The 20,358-nt window shown below is 41.0% G+C and overlaps 1 protein-coding gene across 1 annotated transcript; it reads left to right on the top strand.

The window, feature by feature from the left end:
• Positions 1–161: 161 nt before the first annotated feature.
• ZWILCH (zwilch kinetochore protein) lies at positions 162–20,032 on the top strand. The gene is made up of 18 exons (XM_075273163.1): positions 162–258; positions 919–967; positions 2,328–2,423; positions 3,747–3,856; positions 5,323–5,525; positions 7,898–7,977; positions 8,346–8,501; positions 8,626–8,697; positions 9,508–9,601; positions 10,295–10,350; positions 11,314–11,419; positions 13,152–13,231; positions 15,188–15,344; positions 17,465–17,493; positions 17,931–18,067; positions 18,299–18,394; positions 18,859–18,977; positions 19,901–20,032. The coding sequence occupies exons 1-18, from the start codon at positions 206–208 to the stop codon at positions 19,990–19,992; spliced, it is 1,785 nt and encodes a 594-aa protein (XP_075129264.1). The 5' UTR covers positions 162–205; the 3' UTR covers positions 19,993–20,032.
• Positions 20,033–20,358: the final 326 nt, after the last annotated feature.

The raw sequence follows: 20,358 nt of genomic DNA, 5'->3' as shown, positions 1-20,358 counted from the left end.
AGGTACCTGTAAAGATGAAATAAAACAGTAATTTCACTGTCTGTCTCTGGTTTACACCATGTCAGGAGGACGGTGACCGAATATTGTCTTGTTTTGTGGTATTTTATCACTTTTTGCCTGTGCAGGTCGGGGTTGTACTTCCGGGGGCGATGACCCCTATGACAGCCGATGCCCGCGCAGTTTGGTTTGGGGCTGGAACAAGATAATGTGGAAGCAAAGACATCAAGCAGCAGAGGAGCTGCAGAGACTTCTCCTCAGGTTGTGGGCTGCTGGGACTTGTAGTTCTGCCATGGCATTGCTTTACTGTACTGTCTTGCTGTGTAATACTGCTTGCCTTGCTGGAGCTTGTAGTCCTACTGCTGTAATGAGTTGTGATGCTGATAGACAGCCTCTTCTCATTGGCTCAGTCCCATTCAAGGGAATAGGATGGGGCTGCTCCTGCATGATGTATGATGCTAATCTCCTACTAACCCTATTGTAGAGCCTCATTGTATACATAAGGGACATCTAACTAGGTTGTAGTAATACAGAAGTATAAATGACACTGTATATAGTAAGTGATATAAATGTATACATGTATAAGATTCCTGCTATATATCTGATATCATTCTGAGCACTAATCTCGTGTATCCGCTGTGAAGGGAGTAGGTGGAATATTAATTGCCTACTTACAGCCCGTCTATAAGGAACAAATACATGAGATTACTCTAGATTGAATGATCGTTCTGCATCTGCTGAGTTGTCTTTGTAGCTGACAATTAGGGTTGAGGGATCGGGAACGATCAAATCCCGATCGGCGATCAAGCAAATTTCATGATCGGCTGGAAAATGATCGTAAATCGGATTTTTAAAACGATCCTGAAATCTCAAGATCGGCTCAACCTTACTGACAATCTCACAATATTCTACTTTTTACAGCATTCACGAGCAGGTCAAGAACGGTGAGCCCGGCCCGTTTCCTTATAAGGTTTGTGATGTAAATAAAGCTATGCTATTCAATTTTAGAATTTACATTTGGGGAATTCATTATTTCATGTAAATTTTTTGGCATAAAATAGTTCTGAATTAGTAACTTGTGACTTTTTACGCCATTTGCGGCAGCCTTAACACTATACGCAAATGGGATGGGGCCATCACCTGCACCACATTCATCATCATCATCATCATCTTCATTTCCACCACTTTTGTGAATGATTGTTGGGGAAACCTTTTGTACTTTTTTTTTTGCCTTGTAAAGTTCTCTAGCTGTGGCCTGTTGTGGGGTGTTTTTCCAAAAATAGTGCCATTCTCAGCATCATAGACAGTACAGTAGTATATAGCAAGAGGGAAACGCATACAAGCACATAGCAGATATTAGGAGTCATAGCAACTAAAAAAGAAGGAAGCCGAGATACCTCTGACAAAGAATTGGATGGATTGTGTAAGATAACATATCAGTAGGTCATTAAAGGGGTTGTCCCCACACCGATCAGCTGCACAGGGCCGCTTCCTACACTTGTACTGCACAGAAACTGGGCTAGAAGCAAATAGCTCTTGTCCCTATATAATAGCCAGATGTTAGTAATGGAGCTCATCTACCATTGAAGCCAATAGGAGCTGAGCTGCAGTACTGGCATGCGGCCACTAGAGAACTGCTTCTGGTCCTATGTTGTGTATAGTTCTGGCATCAGAAGCAGGTTGCTGCGGAGTCACCTGTCCAGCCTGTCAGCCCCCCACCAGTCAGATTTTTATGGCCTTAACTAAAGATAGGCCATAAAAACTTAAATCCTGGTTAACCCTTTTAATATAAGATTGGTGGGGGTTCAGCTGATATTTGCACAGTGTGCTGAGCTGGAAGCAGATGGCTCTGTACACTGTCTAGTGGCCATGCTGCACCATAGCAGTCCAGCTCCCATGTGCAGATATCGGCATTTATATCCTGTGATATTGATGACCTTTCTTAAGTATAGAACATCAACATCTGATCTTAGACATACACGTCACATAGCTGTCAGTCAAACCCTATTCCTTCTATTGTCTTCATACAAATACATACTTATTTGGTTGAACATTCTTGTATTCTGAATGTGGAGTGATCTGCTGGACACCTCTGGTTGTGAGTTTTCTTTGCTAAGAACAAAATGGGGTATGCTGAAATCCAACGACCTGACACTTCTTCTCCTCAAATTCTGCTCTTGGGATAAAGTCATAATACCTCCACAAACAAAGAGTTGGCAGGTCCTGCAAAAAAACTTTGGCTTTTAAAAATATTAATGTGATGTGCACAGACAGCTTGAGAACTGAATGAATGATATAAACTTGCTTTGCATTTTTACCCATCCCACAAGGATGAACTACAGGTACACATGGTCAGTCCCGGCCAGTGCCAGCCGTTGGAGAATTTTTGGAGCGGGAACGGAATGGCTTTTGTGGTGGAAAGGAAGGTAGGCTTAATATTAACATTCTTTAGACCCTGTTCACATGTCGTTTTTTGTTTATATTTGGCGTGTATGGAAATTTCTCTACATATATAAAGGATATACGTTACACATAAGGGTTTTTGTGTGTACGTTTTTCCCATGAGGGCCTATGTATGATGGATACCACACTTTTTTGGTATTCCTTATGCACCTCTGATAGGCATACACATTCCTAGGGAAATCTCTGTCATTTACCTTATGTACCTGTTATACACTATAGTACATGTTAAGATGCATTATAATTTTTCTTATATTTTTCTGCAAAGCCTGTGTAGTAAACCAATCTCTGAATCCAGTGCCTATAGATGAGCCCTGGAGCGTTATTATTCACATTGTGTAATGAGGGTACAATACCTTGTTCACCATATTAGAACATATACATTACAAACTGTGAGTGAGACAGACAGCCTTCTATGATGACCAGATTCTGAATTTTGCAACCTTATTACTTTTTGTGATAGTTTCAATGCTTACTACCCCTGGGTTCTATTCCTGATGAACTGAAAGTTTCTGAGTTGATTCAGACCCTCCGATAACCTGTCCAGAGACACCCCCCCCCCCCATTACAATTTTCTCCACCTCCTTGTTTATCTACTATGTTCAGGTGTAGTTACCAGTATTGCGGGGGTTAGCTTTAGGGAGTAGATGGAGTGACTTAAAGGGATTCAATCATTTAAATGCAATTTTTTTTCTCCCTAACACGTAGGAATAGCCTTAAGAAAGGCTATTCATCTCCTACCTTTAGATGTCTTCTCTGCGCCGCACGGTATGCAAATGAGTTCTCTTACACAGTAAGCTAGCAGAAAAAGGAACCCATTGAGGTCAATGGGAGGCTTTTTTTTCAGCACTGAATCCGAAGCGGATTCCACACCAAATTCAGCGTCATTTTCCTCCGTGTGAATGCACCCTTAAAGCACTTTAAGCATGCAGCCAGACTGCAACATGACCAAAGACAGCCATGTTTCTCTGCAACATTGTAAGTAATGCAGATAAATGGGGTCAGTCGCTAAAAGGCAACCCCGTTATCTTATATTATTTGAAACGCTACAAGAAAACCTGGCGATCGTAGCTGTGCAGCAGGTGTTAGGCTTCTGTCCTACCCATCTAGTTTGTGTTCTTGATAAATGACGCCAATACTTTATTTTGATGTCAACAGGCAGTGACGCAGACCTGATATTGGTCTGCCAGAACCCTGGAGCTCGGGGAGGGGGGTAAACAAGGTGAAAATTGCAAAGCTTAGAACCCATTGCTTACATAAATATGACAAACAAATTTCTTGTCTTCCAGAAATTAGAGGAGGAAAGCATGGAAGAATCTAAGTCTAGCGATAGCCACTTATTTAATCTTTCTGAAGAACAACCCTGCGCACCGCTGCCTGTCTCAACTATGCAAGCCAGGTACCTATTGTCAGTTTCCACTTTTGGGGATTAGGCTGCGGCCTCAGGAGCTGTTTGAACTGTCTACATCATTCTTATATTAAAGTGGGTGTCTCACTGTGCTGTTAAAATCTGTAGCAAATTATAATAGTGGCTAAGATTTTTAGAAATCTCGTTCATATGATGCATGTTCACCCCTACCTGCACCAGTGATGGATGGATGGATGGATCTATTGGTTAGAAGGGCTAATAAGTAGATGGACATTGGTATCCTTGTAAATGGTAGTAATAAGTCATCTATATGGTAAACATTTAAAACTAAGTTACTGTAGGTTCACACAACCATACTCTTATCCAGAGCCCCTTCTTTTGGGTGTTTGTCTGCATTTATTCCTCTGTAAAAAACAACAAAAAAACTTCCATCATGTTTTTTTAACTTTTGGCTGCCAGAAGCTGCTGCTGGACAGGGAGGGCATGCAGCACGACTCATATTTAAAGGGATTCTATCGTTGGTATCAGTGGTTTTGAGATAAAGACATGCCTGGATAGCCTTTAAAAAGGCTATTCTACTACTACCTTCTTTTTGTCAATTCTCCCCACCGTTCCATTGTAATCCTGGTTAATGACTTTATGTAAATGAGCCGATCTAGCATTCCCTAGGGCCTCCGAGCACCCCCACGTCATACCTTTTTTCACGCCCCTCCATTTCTTTTGCTCCTCCTGCTCTCTGGATGTTGTTCTGGCTAGATCGCGCTGCTGCATGTGAATTCTCGGGCATGCGCAGTTCCGCTCCATTCAGAGCTGTACTGTACATGTAGCTCACTATAGAACTCCGCTTACTGCTCAGTATGCTCGAAAAAAAGAAGGTAGTAGAATAGCCTTTTTAAAGGATATCCTGTAATGTCTTTATCTTAAAACCACTAACACCAATGATAGAATCCCTTTAAGTAATAGGAACAGAGCCGCAATTCCCTGTAACCACCACTATAGAGTGGACATTCCAGACTACGAAATGGTGCCAATTTGCATTAAATGTGTTTCCCTTCAAGACATGTATTCCCTATAGACAGGATAGAGGTAAATGACTGGCCAGTGGGATCTCTGGCAATCACAAGAATAGGGATGCACAAGTGCCCTTGACTACAAATACATTCACAATTGAGGGACTGCTAGACATAGCCATTTTGGAAGACTCAAAGAAGTGAAAGGAGCGCTGTTCGAACATTTGCACAAGCATTCCATTCCCCCAGATACCTCTGAGAACTTGTGGCCTTCGTTCTCTTGATCACTGGTGGTCCCAGTGATAGGACATTTGTTGCCTGTGCTGCAGAAAGCATCTTTAGTAGGAAATAAATAATTCTCATATAAAAGCCATGCCTGTCCACGTGTACATTCAGTCCAGTTTGTCAGCAGTGTATACAGTTGGAAGAACAGCAGATATAGTATACCCGTATTCTAATGGATTAATCTTTGTTTTTTTTCTCTAGGCAACTTCTTTCAAGCTACACTTTGACGCAGAATCCTAACATGACACAGTTTAGGAATGGAAAACCAGTGGAGGTTCTTCCCCAGTTGTGGGTGCGATGTGACAGCACAGACGCAGAAAATACCTGTTGGCTTGGAGCTGAGCCTATCAAAACTATCAGGAATGAGATCACAGGGATGAGCCTCCATATGGTAACCTGTGCAGGTCAGTGCAATAGTTACTGCTGGACAAGTTCTTTGGTCATCTTGTGTAAAATCTGTGCTGATTACTGACTCCTATTTTTTCAGCATCTTGTGTCAGTCTCTGTCTCCCGTTGAATACAATGGGAGGCAAAATCTGCTTATATCAGCACCAAATTCCATCCTGACTTTGAGGCAAAATCCGCCTCAAAATCAGCACCGAATTAGTGTGTGAACTCCTACTAAGGAGGAGAAAGGGACATGGTTGATCTCCAGAGGCACTCGTAGATTTTTTTTTTTTTTAATATAATTCTCAGTTATATTTGCAGCATAACAGAAATAAGGACAAAGGGAAAAGAAATTGCTGGGACATTACTGATTTTTTTTTTTTTTTTTTTCCTGTTTGGTTCTTTCTAAGAAACTAGAGACAAGTCTACCAGGATATGTGCAGTACAGATTTTTCCAATGCAGATTTGTTGTATCTTAGGGATACTAGTTTACCTTTAACCCTGTGGTTGAAAGTCGCCTGCGCTAAACTGTACCTTTAATGTTTGTCCTAGGCAAAAGCCCCACATTGCAAAAATGTATTGTTTTTGCTGCTACAGAAACACTGGAAAAAATTGCAGCGTTTTATAGTATCTGCAAAGTGAATGAGATTCTGGCTAATCCCAACCACACATGACAGAAAAAAAAATCTGATGCGGAAAACCTGTGTGGGGTTTTTTTGTTTTTTTTTGCAGCATGTCAGTTATACCTGCTAAAGCACTTAAAAATCTGCTGAGAAAAACTCAGCAAAACGTAATGAAAAATATTGAAAAATAAAAGCTCAATGTTTTTTATATATATATATATATATATATATATATATATATATATATATATATATATCTTTGTTTCACTATGCGGGGCCTTAGGCTGAGTTCACATGGAGTTTTTTGGACAGGAATTTGGTTAGGAATCCACCTCAAAATCAGCCTCCAAATATAGTGTGAACTCAGCCTAAGGGTAAGCTCACATGGGAATTTTTGGTCAGGATTTTGAGGCCGTATCCGCCTCAAAATTCTGACCAAAATGAAGGCTCCCTTTGAAATCAATGGGAGCCGCTCAGGTCATTTTTTCAGTGAGCCAGTTTTTTCCGGCCCCCAGAAGAAGTGAGGTTCCCCTTCTTCATGCCGTTTCGCCTCGCGATTCGGCCTGAAGACACTCCCTCCTCCGGACTAGGCCCATTTATTGGGCCTAATCTGGAGCAGAGTGCGTGACTGGATGCTGGTGCATGCATCGGCTTTGTCGTGGCTACCCAGTTTTTGGTCCGGAACCTGAGGCGGCCTCTGACTCAGGTTCCGGACCAAAAAACCCCGTCTGAACTCACCCTTAAAATGGTTTTCCGAGACTTCAATTGAAGATTCATGGGAGTCCAACACTCAAGACACCTGAGGATCAGCTCGCCGTGATACCCACTTCTGTTTCTTAGGCCACGTGGTGTCTCGTTCATCAGTCATATCTGTGCTTGGTAAGTGTAGTGTAGTGCTTGCCTTGTTGTCAGCACCCCTAGCAATCTGTAATTAATAACCTAACCTAAAAATAGGTCATCAGTTATGTAGCCTGGAAAACTCCCTCAAAGGGGTCATCCATCTTCCATAGGATAGGACATCAATTTTAGGGTCCGTTTACACTGAGTTGTTTGGCGAGAAAAAAAATTTGCTTCAGGAATTAGGAAATGTTTTTTTTCCTCCAGCACATTGTATAGACTTTGAGAAAACCGCTAGCAGTTTTTCAATATTGTTTTTGTCAATTCCACGTGGATTTTCCGCCTCCCGTTGACTGCGTTGGTTTTTGCAGGAGGAATCCGCCTGAAGGAAGCTTCCCTCCCCCCCCCAATAACAGAAAAAAAGCGCTAGCGGAAAAAAAAAAAGCTAGCAGAACCCATAGAACTCTATGGGGAGGCTTTTTTTTCATGTGGATTGTGACACGGATTCAGCGCCAAAATCCTCGCCAAAAAACTCAGTGTGAATGGACCCTTAGAACTGCATTGCTCGCTCATTGTTCTTTCAATAGCAGTGTTTGTGAGCTGCTGTGATTTAAAGCATGGCAAGTGAACACTGCAGCTCGCGACATCACAGGGAAACCACTGACCTAACTTTATGTCTTATCCTAGAGACAGGACATACATTTTAAATTCTGGATAAGCCCTTTAAGGTGCAAATTTGGTTATCATCTGCACCAATGATCCTGTGTACCAAAGACTGATTGGTAGGTGATGCTTTACCTTGATGTCCACTATAAAACTGGACTGGAGAAGGTAGGTTTTGATGAGGGTGTCCAGCATCCAGCAGATCCCCCTAGTTATAGTGCTGTTGGCTACAGTCCCATTCTGATCAGATAGTGTTTTCATTGTAGGTCCAACTTCTGACAAATCCTCTTTTCCGACTCTTGAAGCACTGAAGAAATCCCACAAAGAAAGACATCATTCTTCTGCAGTAAGTTTGTGAATTGGCTACTTTAGTTTATTGGGTAATGGAAATAATGGGTATTCGATCCATACAGCTTCACTGTCTGTGACAAGCACACAGAAGCAATATAGCCTATATATATATATATATATATATATATATATATATATATATATATATATATATATATATATATATATATATGACACTAATCTTCACCCACCAGCACAGAGAGAACCTACAAAGCAGAAAACTGCTACACAATTCAGAATACAAGATATAGTGGCCAGAAATAGTGCTATTGCAATAATATCTGGCTATTCTAGTCATAGTAAGGTAGGTTTTTTTGTTTGTTTGTTTTTAACCCAAATTTCCTTTTTAATCACCAATACTAGATTCAAACAAGAGGATTTGCTCGATATGATTTATTTAGCGCCAACACCATAGAGAACTCCATTATAGAATCACAAACCAACGTCACTGTAGACTTCATATGGAATGGAGTGGATCGGATCCTTCAGACGCCACCTCTGACTTCTGCGTCAACACTGGTATGTCTTGCATATCTTTTTTTTTTTTTTTGTCAAACTATTTAGAAACCTGTTCATTATTTGGTTATTTGCATTGTTGCTTGTTCTAGATTTTTGTTTTCATTTATTTTTCATATTTTTCTAGAATATCAGGGTGGAGTCTGGAGATCTTAGAAGTCCTGTGTACCCTGTATATAAAGAGCTGGATTTCCTTCTGGTAAGAGAATCTTTAATGGTTTATTAGGTATATATATGGTTTATAAGGTGTATTATAATACATGGCAAAAGGGACAAATGTTATGGCCCTGATCCTTGTAGTTGACAGGATGGGTAACATACATCATAAGTCTAATACATAAACTTAACAATTAAATCTCTACAGGAAATGTCATGTTATAATGTTCCCCTCAGTAAGAAGTCCTTCTCCTCATGCCCCAGTTTAAACTGGGGGAAAATACGAAGGGGAGGGGGGACATTAAACAATGGGGTAGTTGGAGGGGGACAAATTAATGGCAGCTGGAGTGAACATTAAACTGGGGGCAACTAGACAAGGAGATTAAACTGGGGTAGCTGGAGGGTGACATTAAACTGGGGACAAGTAGAAGCGGACATGTTGTCCACAGTTTAATGTCCCTTTCCAATTGTCCCCAGCTTAATGTATCCATCCACTGATCCTTATTTTTTAATGTTCTTCTTCAACTGTCTCTAGTTTAATGTCCCTCTTAATCTCCCCTAGTTAATGTCCCCACCCCCTCCATTTTCCACCAGTTTAATAACCCCCCTTCATCTGCTACCAGTTTAATGGTCCCCCTTCATCTGCTACCAGTTTAATGGTCCCCCCTCCATCTGCCCACAGTTTCATGCCCTCCGTATGTCTGCCCACAGTTTCATGTCCCCCCCTTCATCTGCCCCCAGTTTCATATCATATTTAGTACACCCTGTACCCCACATCTCTGCCCCTCTCACACAGTACAAAAGAACTTAATTCACACTGTTACTAACTTACAGTCTTTACTATTAATGACAGGTTTTGGCTGAAGGCTTGAAAACCGGAGTAACAGAATGGCCAGAAACTTTGGAAACCAAATCAGCCGTCGAGCTTGTTCAGGAGCTCCTAAATGGTGAGTGTATATGACTGTAGAAATAATTTTTGTATTAGCATTTCCCATCCATATATGTACCTGAGTTGTTATGGTTTCTGATCTACTTGTGGGGATTGGCCAGTATGTAACCATAGAGGTCCTGTATATTCAGTATGGGATATTCCTCACTGACTGACCAGGAGGGGGCAGTCCACTAAACCAGTCTTCTCTTTAGGAAATTAGTTTGCTATCATGTCTGTCATGTGCAACATTTTGCTAATCCAGAGTTGCTTAAAAGCAGCATTCTGATGTCATGATTTTCCATACGTCACGGAAAATTCCCCAATGTCACTCTGATAGGTGGACAGAGTCTCAATCCCTGCCATATCCTCCGTGAAACCATTCCATGTACCTTTTAAGGTGCATGTACTACAAGATGAAAACCATTGACCTTAACACCAGAGAGGTGTATAATGTATTCGCCACCCGTTTCATTTTTTGTATGAGCCATGTTGTATACAAGCTTAACATGAGGGTTAGTAACCTCTGAGCTATTTGGAACACAAGGTTACAAAACAAAGCCTGTACTTCCTACGTAACACCATCAAATTCATTGTTTTACCCTTTTGCTTAAAATCCTGAATTTTTCGATTTCCCAAAAATAATCTGTACCGTGTTCGTGTTGTAATTTTTGACACAATACAATAAACTTTTTTTTTTTTTTCATCCCAGAGCTAAAGAGTAAGCTAGACGGAGTTAATAATTCAGCTCCTAAAAAGGAAGCAGAGGTGAGTTCACTTGATGCGAATGATTTACGGAATTGCTCCGATTCTCTTCCTCCAGCACCGAGAAGGTGTATATGCGTTCTGACAAGGTCAATATAAAGCTATTTCTCTCCTGGCTGCACATTGTAGGTAATACTCAGGAGTAATATTGCAATTATTAAACATGGCAATTACACTGAGTGATGCACATTGCGACTGCACAATTCAGCTGCGTAGCCTGAGGGTGCATAAAATAAAAAGGAAACCTAAATAAAAATTGATAGAAAGCCGCGAACAACAAGCGGGCCTGAGGGGAAATAGTTTCATGTCGAGGTCTATTGCTTGTAGACTGCTGAGGATTTACTCCTGAGGCTTGAAGGGTATCCAAACAGCCTCGATAAAATGATTTCCCAGTCATTCTGCTCCGCTCATGTATTATGTATACCGCAGTCTCGCTGCACACATGATGGATGTGGACACTTAATTTCTTTCAGCCATTCTTCATATGTACGGCTCTTAAACAGGTGACTAAGCCATTTAAGTGCTGAGTGGGGCCCGTTAACTCTTGCAGTGCTGCACCTATTGCAGTAGACATATTAAAGAGTATAACTATGGGTATTTACACATTATTGTCACGCTCTGCTGTCATTCATATCCTGTCTGGAGCCCGAGGGTATGTTCCACATCTTAATTAATTAATCATACAATGGATGAATTGCTTACATTCTTATGTCTGAGCAAATATTCTGCCTGGGTAGGCATTTTTTCTTTTCTTTTTTTTTTTCCCTTTTTTTTTTTTGTCTTAAAATTAGTAAGATGTAGCCAGACTGGCAACAAGGGGAGACAGTTTGATTGAATAGTAACCAGCCGAGCGATGATCAATCACGCACGTTTCTTTGTATCGCCTGCATTGTGTGTCTCTGATGTGGAGCGGCATGTGAATGACTTCAGCTTGTGAGGCTGACGCTACTCATTATTCATTTCCAGAAAGTAAAGAGCGATACCGCGGCAGTGGACAGCTCCATCCAGTCTTTTATCACTGAACGGGGAGACTTGGACTTTGCTGAGATGTTGTGGTGTAAAATGAGAAAAAGTAGGTGATGTTGATGTATTAGTGTTGTTTTTCCATGTTACCTGTTTAGACTGTGCTGTATACCTTGTCAATGTTCTATGTTATGGTTCTGAAAAAAATTGGTTGGTTTAAAGGGAGTCTGTCATGAGAATGTAGCATGTTAACCCAGTTCTGCAGATAAATAGGTTAGGGTCACCATTCTCCTTGTGAATAGGAACCTCCATGGGCACGGTATCGCCACTTGGCTATTAGAGCCTAATTTGTATTAGCACTAAAAGGGCGTATACCTTTGCAATGGCCGGACAGATTAAGACAAACAAAACCCCAAAATGCTCAGGGTGACGGTGCTTATCAGATGATATATGTCATTGAACTATTCAGATGTGGTGACGTGTCCTCTTTAAGTTCTACATATCTGGCACCACTTGCATCACTCACACATTATCAGACCATCTTCTGAATGGATCCCATCAAAATTGTGAAAATTTGTTGACAAAAATACCTATGCCCAATTCTAGGCTCTATTAGTGTTTGTTTGCGTAAGTCGTTGTGGACACCCGAAATCTGCAGCAATGCGCTGTAAGACCACACACAGATCTTGTCCTCATTGTCAGAAACAACTCCCTTAAAGGGGGTTTTCCAGACTAAAAAATATTGATCTATCATAAGGGTAATCACTGTAGGATTGGTGAAGTTCTGAGACCCAGCAGCTCCCACCGGATAGTTGCCAAAAAGTGATATACAGAGAAGTGGAGCAGGAAGCAGATAGCTTTGTTCTTTGTGTAGTGGTCAGATCAGGTACTGTAGGTCATCTATTCATTTGAATGGGAGCCAAGCTGCATTATCTCAGTTCAGCCACTACATACAGAACAGAGCTGTCTTCTTCCTGCTCCATTATCTAGGTATCAGCTTCTGAGAACAGCTGACTGGTGGGGGTGCCGGTTGTAAGACCCTCACTGATCTGTTATTGAGACCTATTCTTAGGATAGGTGGTCAATATTTATAGTCTGAAAAATCATTTTAACTTTTATACCCAACTCCAAGATTATTTTGAAACCTGTTTATTTCCAAGTATCTTTTGCAAACATATAGTGTGTGCCAACAAAACGGTAATGCTAAACCGGCCAAGTCCGGCTTTCTGCAGAATCCACATCCAAAATTCAAATACAATACATTACATTGTCTCTTTCTACTTCCAATGGGAATTGCTGTAATAGAAAGCCCTTAGTACATTCTCTCTTTGCAATGGAGAACCTTTTTAAAACAAAGTTTTCTGTATCCTACTTCCACCTGCACTGCACCTATACAAAAGCAGGAATGGCGTATAGATTGCCCAAAATACCCTTGTTACCATCAAGTGCCTATACATGGGAAGCAGTGGGGGATGAGATTTGGTGTAAAAATGTGGTTCTCACCTTTATTAAATCAGGGCTCACAATGGAGCTGAGCATTAACATAATGTTAATATGGCAATATACATAAAAGATTATAAAATGGTGGCTGTCTCCTGTCCAAGTATCAACATGGATGCCACCTGTGTGAAACCATTCGTGGACCCGAATACATAACCGTGGTCATGTGCATGTACTTCAGTGCCAGTTATCTCAAGCTTATGCCCATTCACCAATAGATCAGCATCCAATACCTAACATGCCATCTCCAAATTAACAAACTATGTGAGACGTGGTATACATGGAGTTGTGTACACTCTTTTCAGAGACTGTTTTAACCCTTTATGTTTTGTTGAATACAGGCGTGTCGTCTTATCAAGATGTTGCAAACTGTTTCTCGCTTGTCATACAATCACTAAGACATGGTGAAGTGCACCCCTGGGTAAGATCCCCATTTTCAACAGTCTGAAAACAGTAAGACCTCATTCACTTGACAGAGTGTGCCGGCCGAGGCTTTTCTGATGGGAGGGATGGGAGACACTGATACTCTATTTTGTTCCAATCATTATAAAGTAAGACCCATCCTTTCTGTGACATCGGAACAAAACCCCCACAGCAGTCAGTAGGGGACAGAAGGTACTCTGAGGTCATATGAGTGCATTCCACTATAAGATTGGCCTCTCTCAGCCTGCATACTCGGCCGTGTGTGTAAGACCTTACATAAAACTCATACTAGTCATGTAGGTCTTTTAGTCACATCTCAGATCAATGTCACTACATGGAAAGATTTTCATAATGTGAGCTCATAAACACTAGGCAGAAGTATTTCTCTGGCATTTATCGTGGTTTTATGTTCATCATCTAAGGATGTCGTACACTTTTAATAGCTCCCTATACACATGACTCCCACCATAATGCTTGCTTAGTTTAAAGAGATCCTATCATTAAAACGACATTTTTTTTCTCCCAAACACGTAGGAATAGCCTTAAGAAAGGTTATTCTTTTCCTACCTTTAGATGTCTTCTCAGCACCATCATTCAGTAGAAATCCCGATTTTCTTCGGTATGCAAATGAGTTCTCTTGCAGCACTGGGGGCGTCCCTAATGCTGGGAGAGAACTCTCCAGAAACGTCTCTATCTTCTTCTGGAAGGGCCTCTCCCCTGTCCGGCGCTGGCTTCAAACTTTTAGGCATCTCTCCGCGTCTTCTTCCGGCGCTGGGGGTCAAACTTTTACACATGCGTAGTCGGCTCTGCCATCGGGCAGAGCCAACTGCACATGCCCGCCTGGAGTAAGCGGCCATTTTCTTGTGGCCGCTTACACAGTAAGCTGGGGTAAGCAGCCACAAGAAAATGGCTGCGTGCATGTGCAGTCGGCTCTGCCCTATGGCAGAGCCGACTGCGCATGTGTAAAAGTTTGACCCCCAGAAGAAGACGCGGAGAGAGGCCGTTCCAGAAGAAGATGGAGGCGGCACTGGAGAGTTCTCTCGCAGCATTGGGGACGCCCCCAGTGCTGTTTGAGCGCTGAGGCCCATCCCCAGTGCTGCGAGAGAACTCATTTGAATTCCGAAGAAAAATGTGATTTCTACCAAACAGCGGAGCGGAGAAGACATCTAAAGGTAGAAGAAGAATAGCCTTTCCTAAGGCTATTCCTTTGTGTTAGTCAAAACAAAACATTTTAATGATATGATCCCTTTAAACATGCAATTTTTGTTAGTAGGGGGTCAGCTCTGTAAAAACCTATAGCTTATTTTCCATAGAATCAAAAAGATTACAAGTTGAAATTTAACATGTCCATCCTTTATTTTCTTTATCTATTGGGGGAGAGTCCGGAGGGCCCTATACACATTAGGTAGTCGGCTGATCTGACTCAGCTGACACTTCTCTTATGTGAATGGCGCCTATAATAATAATATAATAATAATGGTATCTCAGACCTGGCCCATTCTTGGATCTCCTCATACCCCACCGACCGCACATTCAGCGTCTCCCACACGCACACCACCTCCTCACCACGCCCAATCTCTGTAGGTGTCCACACGTTCAGAATCAGCCAGCGTATCCTCCGTGTGAAGGGGCCCTAAGTGTGTTTGGCAGTTAAACATGCATGTGTTATGGGTTGATAGAGAGCTATGTAATGTATATGGCTGACTTACAGAGCTCATTGCAGGATACATTCAGTGTATTTAGTTCACTTCTGAAGGCAGATACAATTTTTAAGCATTTGTCTTGCGTAACTTTTTGTGACTCTCGAACAAAAGTTAAGGATCTTTTTTTTTTTTTTTTTTTGCGTCTGCAGCAATTGACGACTGTGAGATGATGATGAGAATAGTTTATTTCATTGTTATACAGTATGAGTGAGCCGGCCTGTTGTCACTGAATAATTGTCTGCCTATTCTAGATCCATCGTGGGAGCAGCAGCACACTGAGCAAGCTAATTCAGCAGTCCTACCACGGAAACATGCAGAGCATCTCCCTTTCAGGCCTCACTCCCATCCGCATGCTGCTAGAGATTGGTCTGGAGAAGATGAAAAAAGATTATATCAACTGCTTTATAGGTACACGGCAACTGAGATCTCCTACTGTGACATTATTCACACAAAATACAGCCGTCATGTTGAAAATTTAATGTAGGCTGCTTTACATATTTTTATTATTTCTTTTCGAGACTATAATCACTGTAAGTTATGTTCCGTCTGTGTGGCGGGAGAGAAATTGTAGCTGGCATGATTTATTCTGTGTATCATTGGAAGTAATCTCAACTCAGATCAGTCACTTGAAATCACATTTTAACCTTATTCACACTTGCAGTAAGATTGCTGACACTATTCTGAATACAAATACTAAGAAAAATTATTTATATAGTGCCAACATATCCTGCAGACTTTTACATCAGAATTGGGGTTGCGTTGTAAAGAGCCAACTCATTTGCTTGATATGCCACCAACGTCTGATCTGCCACTCTTATTTTAGGATGGGTGACTGTCACAGCCATTTGTGTTATATTGTAGCCATTAGGTACTTGGTGATCTGTGGGGCCCCTGTTGATAGAGTTTTCCATGATCAGTAGTTATCACTAGAGATGAGCGAGTACTATTCGAAACTCCCGTTACGAATAGCACGCACCCATAGGAATGAATGGGCGCAGCTGGCACACAGGGGGTTAAGCCAATTCCATTCATTCTTATGGGTGCGTGCTATTCGAAACGGCCGTTTTGAATATTACTCGCTCATCTCTAGTTATCACCTCTTTATGCGGGAGAAAACCTGAGTACCCAGGGGAAACCTACACAAATACAGGAAGAACATACAAACTTCTTGCAGATGATGTCCTTGGCGGGATTCAAACCTAGGACTACAGTACTAACCACTGAGCCACGGTGCGGTGCATTTTATGAGGACTTTAAAGACACGTCAGCTATCCTGACAGGTCTTTTGTGGTATATATGTGCATTCTCCATTACAATTCTGGAGCATATTTTCTTGTAACTCTGCAATGTACCTCTGTTGTTCCTCCTAGAAATTAACCCCTTCCCGACGGCAGAGTGCCTGGCTGTATTATGCTGTATATGCTGTATTATAGAGCAAAGACCCAGTGCTAATGCCGATGCTCAGCATCCATCAAAAACGAAAATCAAAAAATGCCTCTGGCAGGAAAGGGTTAAAAAATAAATCAAATTAAAGGCTCGGTGTCCCTAAAGTCTGAGCATCCAGTCAGTGCCAGACTGTGTAAGGACACACACCGCTATGACAAGGAGGATAACACCCTGTTTTTTACTGTTTAGTTATAAATTTGGAGAAAAGCTGTTCCAGAATTATTTCCTAGGGAATCCATGTATTGGTCAGGAGAGGTGAAGTGTTAGCTGTAATAAAATGCTGGGTATTGAATGTTTTGTGCATACAGTTATCAGCAGGTTAGCAATTCCTTTATTTCACTGTTCTTGAGTTGTACCTGGTATTACAATTCAGCATCTTCACTAGACTTTTTCTTCCTTCCCTTCCCATAGCAGACACTTACTGTATGTCACTCTGATATATGATAGGAGTGTTGCGGTGAAACCTGACAACTATCTAATATCTATAGACATCTTTTATTAGGCTAATTTGTTAGTCATGTGTACACTGTCGCCATAATCCATAGAATCAGTTAGCCTACATATACCGTATTTACAACGCAGCACCACATTACGACTCCAGAAAAGTAACTAAGATTGTAGTAAACATGGAGGGCTTTTTAAGCCTTTACACAAATGAGAAGCTTAAAGGGGGTTATCCTTCTTCCTCAGCACTGCAGACTCCTCACCGTTACCTTGTACAGCATTTGCTTGGCTTTATTTTATTTTCTGCTCCTTGTATCACTATTATTTTCATGAAATGAATCTGTGGACAACATTTCCCAGGATTCATCTAATAAACCACTCCCACAATCAAGGTCACATGTTGCTGTGATGTTTCATTTGCTGGCTGCACTGCTCACAGGGAGCTGTAGTGAGCTTGCAAATGAAAAGCCACCGCTGAAGTTAATGACCTGAAAATAAATCGGACAACCAGGACCGCATTTAATTGTTAAATTTGTCTGAGTATTTGGTATTGATGCATCCTGTTATTTGATCCATATTTATAATAACTGGTTAACCCCTTTAGTTTTAAAGACACTAACACAAGTTTTTTATATCAGGTCGAGAACTTGCAACATTCAATTACCTGGTAAGTTTCCTAAATAATAAGACCTCATTTCTGTTTATCATGCAAGTTTTTATGAGTCTTGCTATTTTCCTACAATATAATGACTTTAACCATTTATTAATTTCCTCAATAGTGGGGTAGTACTTCTAGATTTTGGCTTTAACTCTATAATCTGTGTGACTACATTTAGACTAGTGTAAGACTGGATGAATGCGTATAGCAACCAATCAAATCACTGCTTTCATATGATAAGTGGCCATTTGCTATCCATAGATGTTGTTAAGACAACAGCTAGTCCTCCTGCCTTTTTCGTATACATGCATCCTCGGTTCAAACAAAATTACATATGTTCTAGACTCCTCTGATGGAGACTTTTTGCCCTTGAGAACAGAGAATTGGGCATGTTGAAATCCAGCACTTATTTCATGTGCAGTGTAATCCTTTTCTATTGTCCTCAGGATTACTTCATCAGCACATCAGTGGATCTCCAAGAACAGGTCCACCGTGTCAGGAAGCTGCATCATATGCTGGAGGTGGTTGTAAACTGCAATGCCTTCCTGAACCTGGAGCACGAGAACCTCTTCCCACTTACACAGTGAGTCGGTACTAGAAGAATACTCCAACACATAATGCAGAAATGTATCAGCTTCAGGATTCTGCCATCAGATCTACTAAAATACAACATGTCTACATAATGGCAAAAAAGAAGCCTTGCTCTAGGCAGGCTGACTTGTATACCGTGTGATCGGCATAGTTTTACATTGCTTTCCTGTCTTGATAGCAAAATTTCTAGTTTCTGCTGAAGAATCATTCTCTTTCTGGTCAGGTCTTGTTTAAAGTACTACAAAGAGAACCCATGGAATGAGCAACACGTGTTCCAGCTCCAAATCCGGCCCAGTGTCATCGGCAACTTCTACCAGAAGTAAGTTCAGACATACAGGTCTTAGCTGAAGTATAATTATTTATATATATATATAAAGACGAGCAGGTTTTTTTTAATTTTGTTTTTGCCTGAAGTTAAGGCTGTATTTTGTTTTGCTCATTTCGTGCCTGAAGTCAAGGTTCATTTATTTGCCTGGGGTGTTTTTTGTAAATAAACCAGTTTGCTGCATTTTGTTCCTGTCATGACTGTTTGGGTCCGCGCCACTGCTTCTACCGAGCTAACTTCCCCAATATATATGTATATGTGTAGAGATATATATATATATATATATATATATATATATATATATATTTCATGCTGACTTGACCCACCCCCACATTAAATGGATGACTATTCATTTGAATATCTAGTATGTAATGCTACATTGACTGACATTATTAAACTCCTTAGAAAAAAATAAAAAAAATGAAATGGTTGATTCAGTATTCATTGTTTTCTTACAGCTCTCACCCACAGACTTGGAGAGTAGAGATTCTCAGTGGACACGGGCAGAAAGAAGTGAAAACTATGTGGCAGTTAAGCGCCAAGCCTCCTGTAGACCATGTCTCATTTGATATCCCAGGTATTGAACCCAATCTGAGGTATAACCCATATTCATCCATGAGTTCAAATTGTTACTTGACTGAAAATAAGTAAATATGTCAGAAATCCCGGACAAGAGAGATTGGAAAAACGGACACCCAGTGCACCCTATTATCATGAATGAGTTTGTTTGTGACTGTCGTTACACTGACTATTTTTCCGTTCTTCTGGTTATTCAAGAGACCAGAAGACAGGATTATCCCAATGCAGATGTGAATGTAGCCAAAGAGGTCAGAACACAGCCTTGCATCATGAACTGTTTGCTGAACCTTTACATATGTATGACCTGTTTGAAAATGACTTGGTGAACAGACATTGGTATAAACATGACATGGTATAAAATTCCCCATAAATGTGAGAACCTAATGCTTCATACCTCTGGATTGGGAAGGTCTACAAGAAATCATTTCCCCCTCTTGTTGTTTTGTGATACCGCCAAAATAACAATCACTCTTGACAGTCTGAACTAATTCCCATATTAATGTAGACTGGTGGATCAGCAAAAAATTATTTTTCCTGTAACTTTTCTTCGCCTCTTGACACAGACAAGTTTTGTTTTTGCCTTACAGGCAATAACCAGGAATAGACAGTCCTAAGAATGTGTCGCTGACAATCTAGCATGTTGTATGTTCTATAATGTGCTGTATTATCCTGCTTCTAAATGAGAGCACTAGAAAGCAGATCCTCATCAACTTCCTGTGTCTTGTCAAGGCCAACAACATAGTCTCTTACCCACCAACCCCCAAAAAACTAAAAATTAGTGAGACAGCCTGCAGAGGGGATAAATGCAGAAAACGAGTCCTGCACCTCAATAGTGATTTGTTTTAAAGGAGATTATTTCCACCTGTATATACTTTGAAATGCTTTTTCTTGATACCATGTCTTTTTTTGTCGTTGTGCTAGATATCCAGATTGACATGACGATAAGTGGAGAAAGTGAAGAGATTTCTTATTATCAAGCACAGATCAGTTGCAGTCAAGTCCACTTCCAGTGAACATGACCAGTCGGGTAGTACCACACAAATACTATTGGCATATCAGACGTGAATGTTGTCCTTTGTCCCACTAACAGGAATGGCCTCCAAATATGGCCTCTGTTTGATGCCGCTTGAGTGTACTGTATGCGTGTTCTTTGCTTTCCTGTCCTTGGTCCTGCCAGAAAGCAATAATACTTTGCTTGTCCATTTCTCTTTTATGTGTGCGGTTGCAATATGGACATATGAGGTAGAAGCTTACAAGGTTATACCACATACCACCCACTGGTTTCTTGTTCAGCTGTAAATTTATTACCACAACTTGCAAAAATAAAATCTTTCCACATTTTCTGTATGGACTCCACAAGCAGCATGGTCCATAGTCCT

This window comes from Leptodactylus fuscus, chromosome 5 (assembly GCF_031893055.1).
Source record: "Leptodactylus fuscus isolate aLepFus1 chromosome 5, aLepFus1.hap2, whole genome shotgun sequence".
Classification (NCBI taxonomy): domain Eukaryota; kingdom Metazoa; phylum Chordata; class Amphibia; order Anura; family Leptodactylidae; genus Leptodactylus; species Leptodactylus fuscus.
The sequence above is the reverse complement of the archived record's forward strand: the minus strand, read 5'-3'. Positions and strand labels throughout refer to the sequence as shown.

What these genes read in the sequence shown, in the direction of transcription:
- ZWILCH (XM_075273163.1), top strand. Translation starts at nt 206, where the DNA reads ATGTGGAAGCAAAGACATCAAGCAGCAGAGGAGCTGCAGAGACTTCTC. An exon ending in CTGCAGAGACTTCTCCTCAG is followed by an intron (nt 259 to 918) that starts GTTGTGGGCTGC and finishes TACTTTTTACAG; the next exon opens with CATTCACGAGCAGGTCAAGA. An exon ending in CCATATGGTAACCTGTGCAG is followed by an intron (nt 5,526 to 7,897) that starts GTCAGTGCAATA and finishes TTTTCATTGTAG; the next exon opens with GTCCAACTTCTGACAAATCC.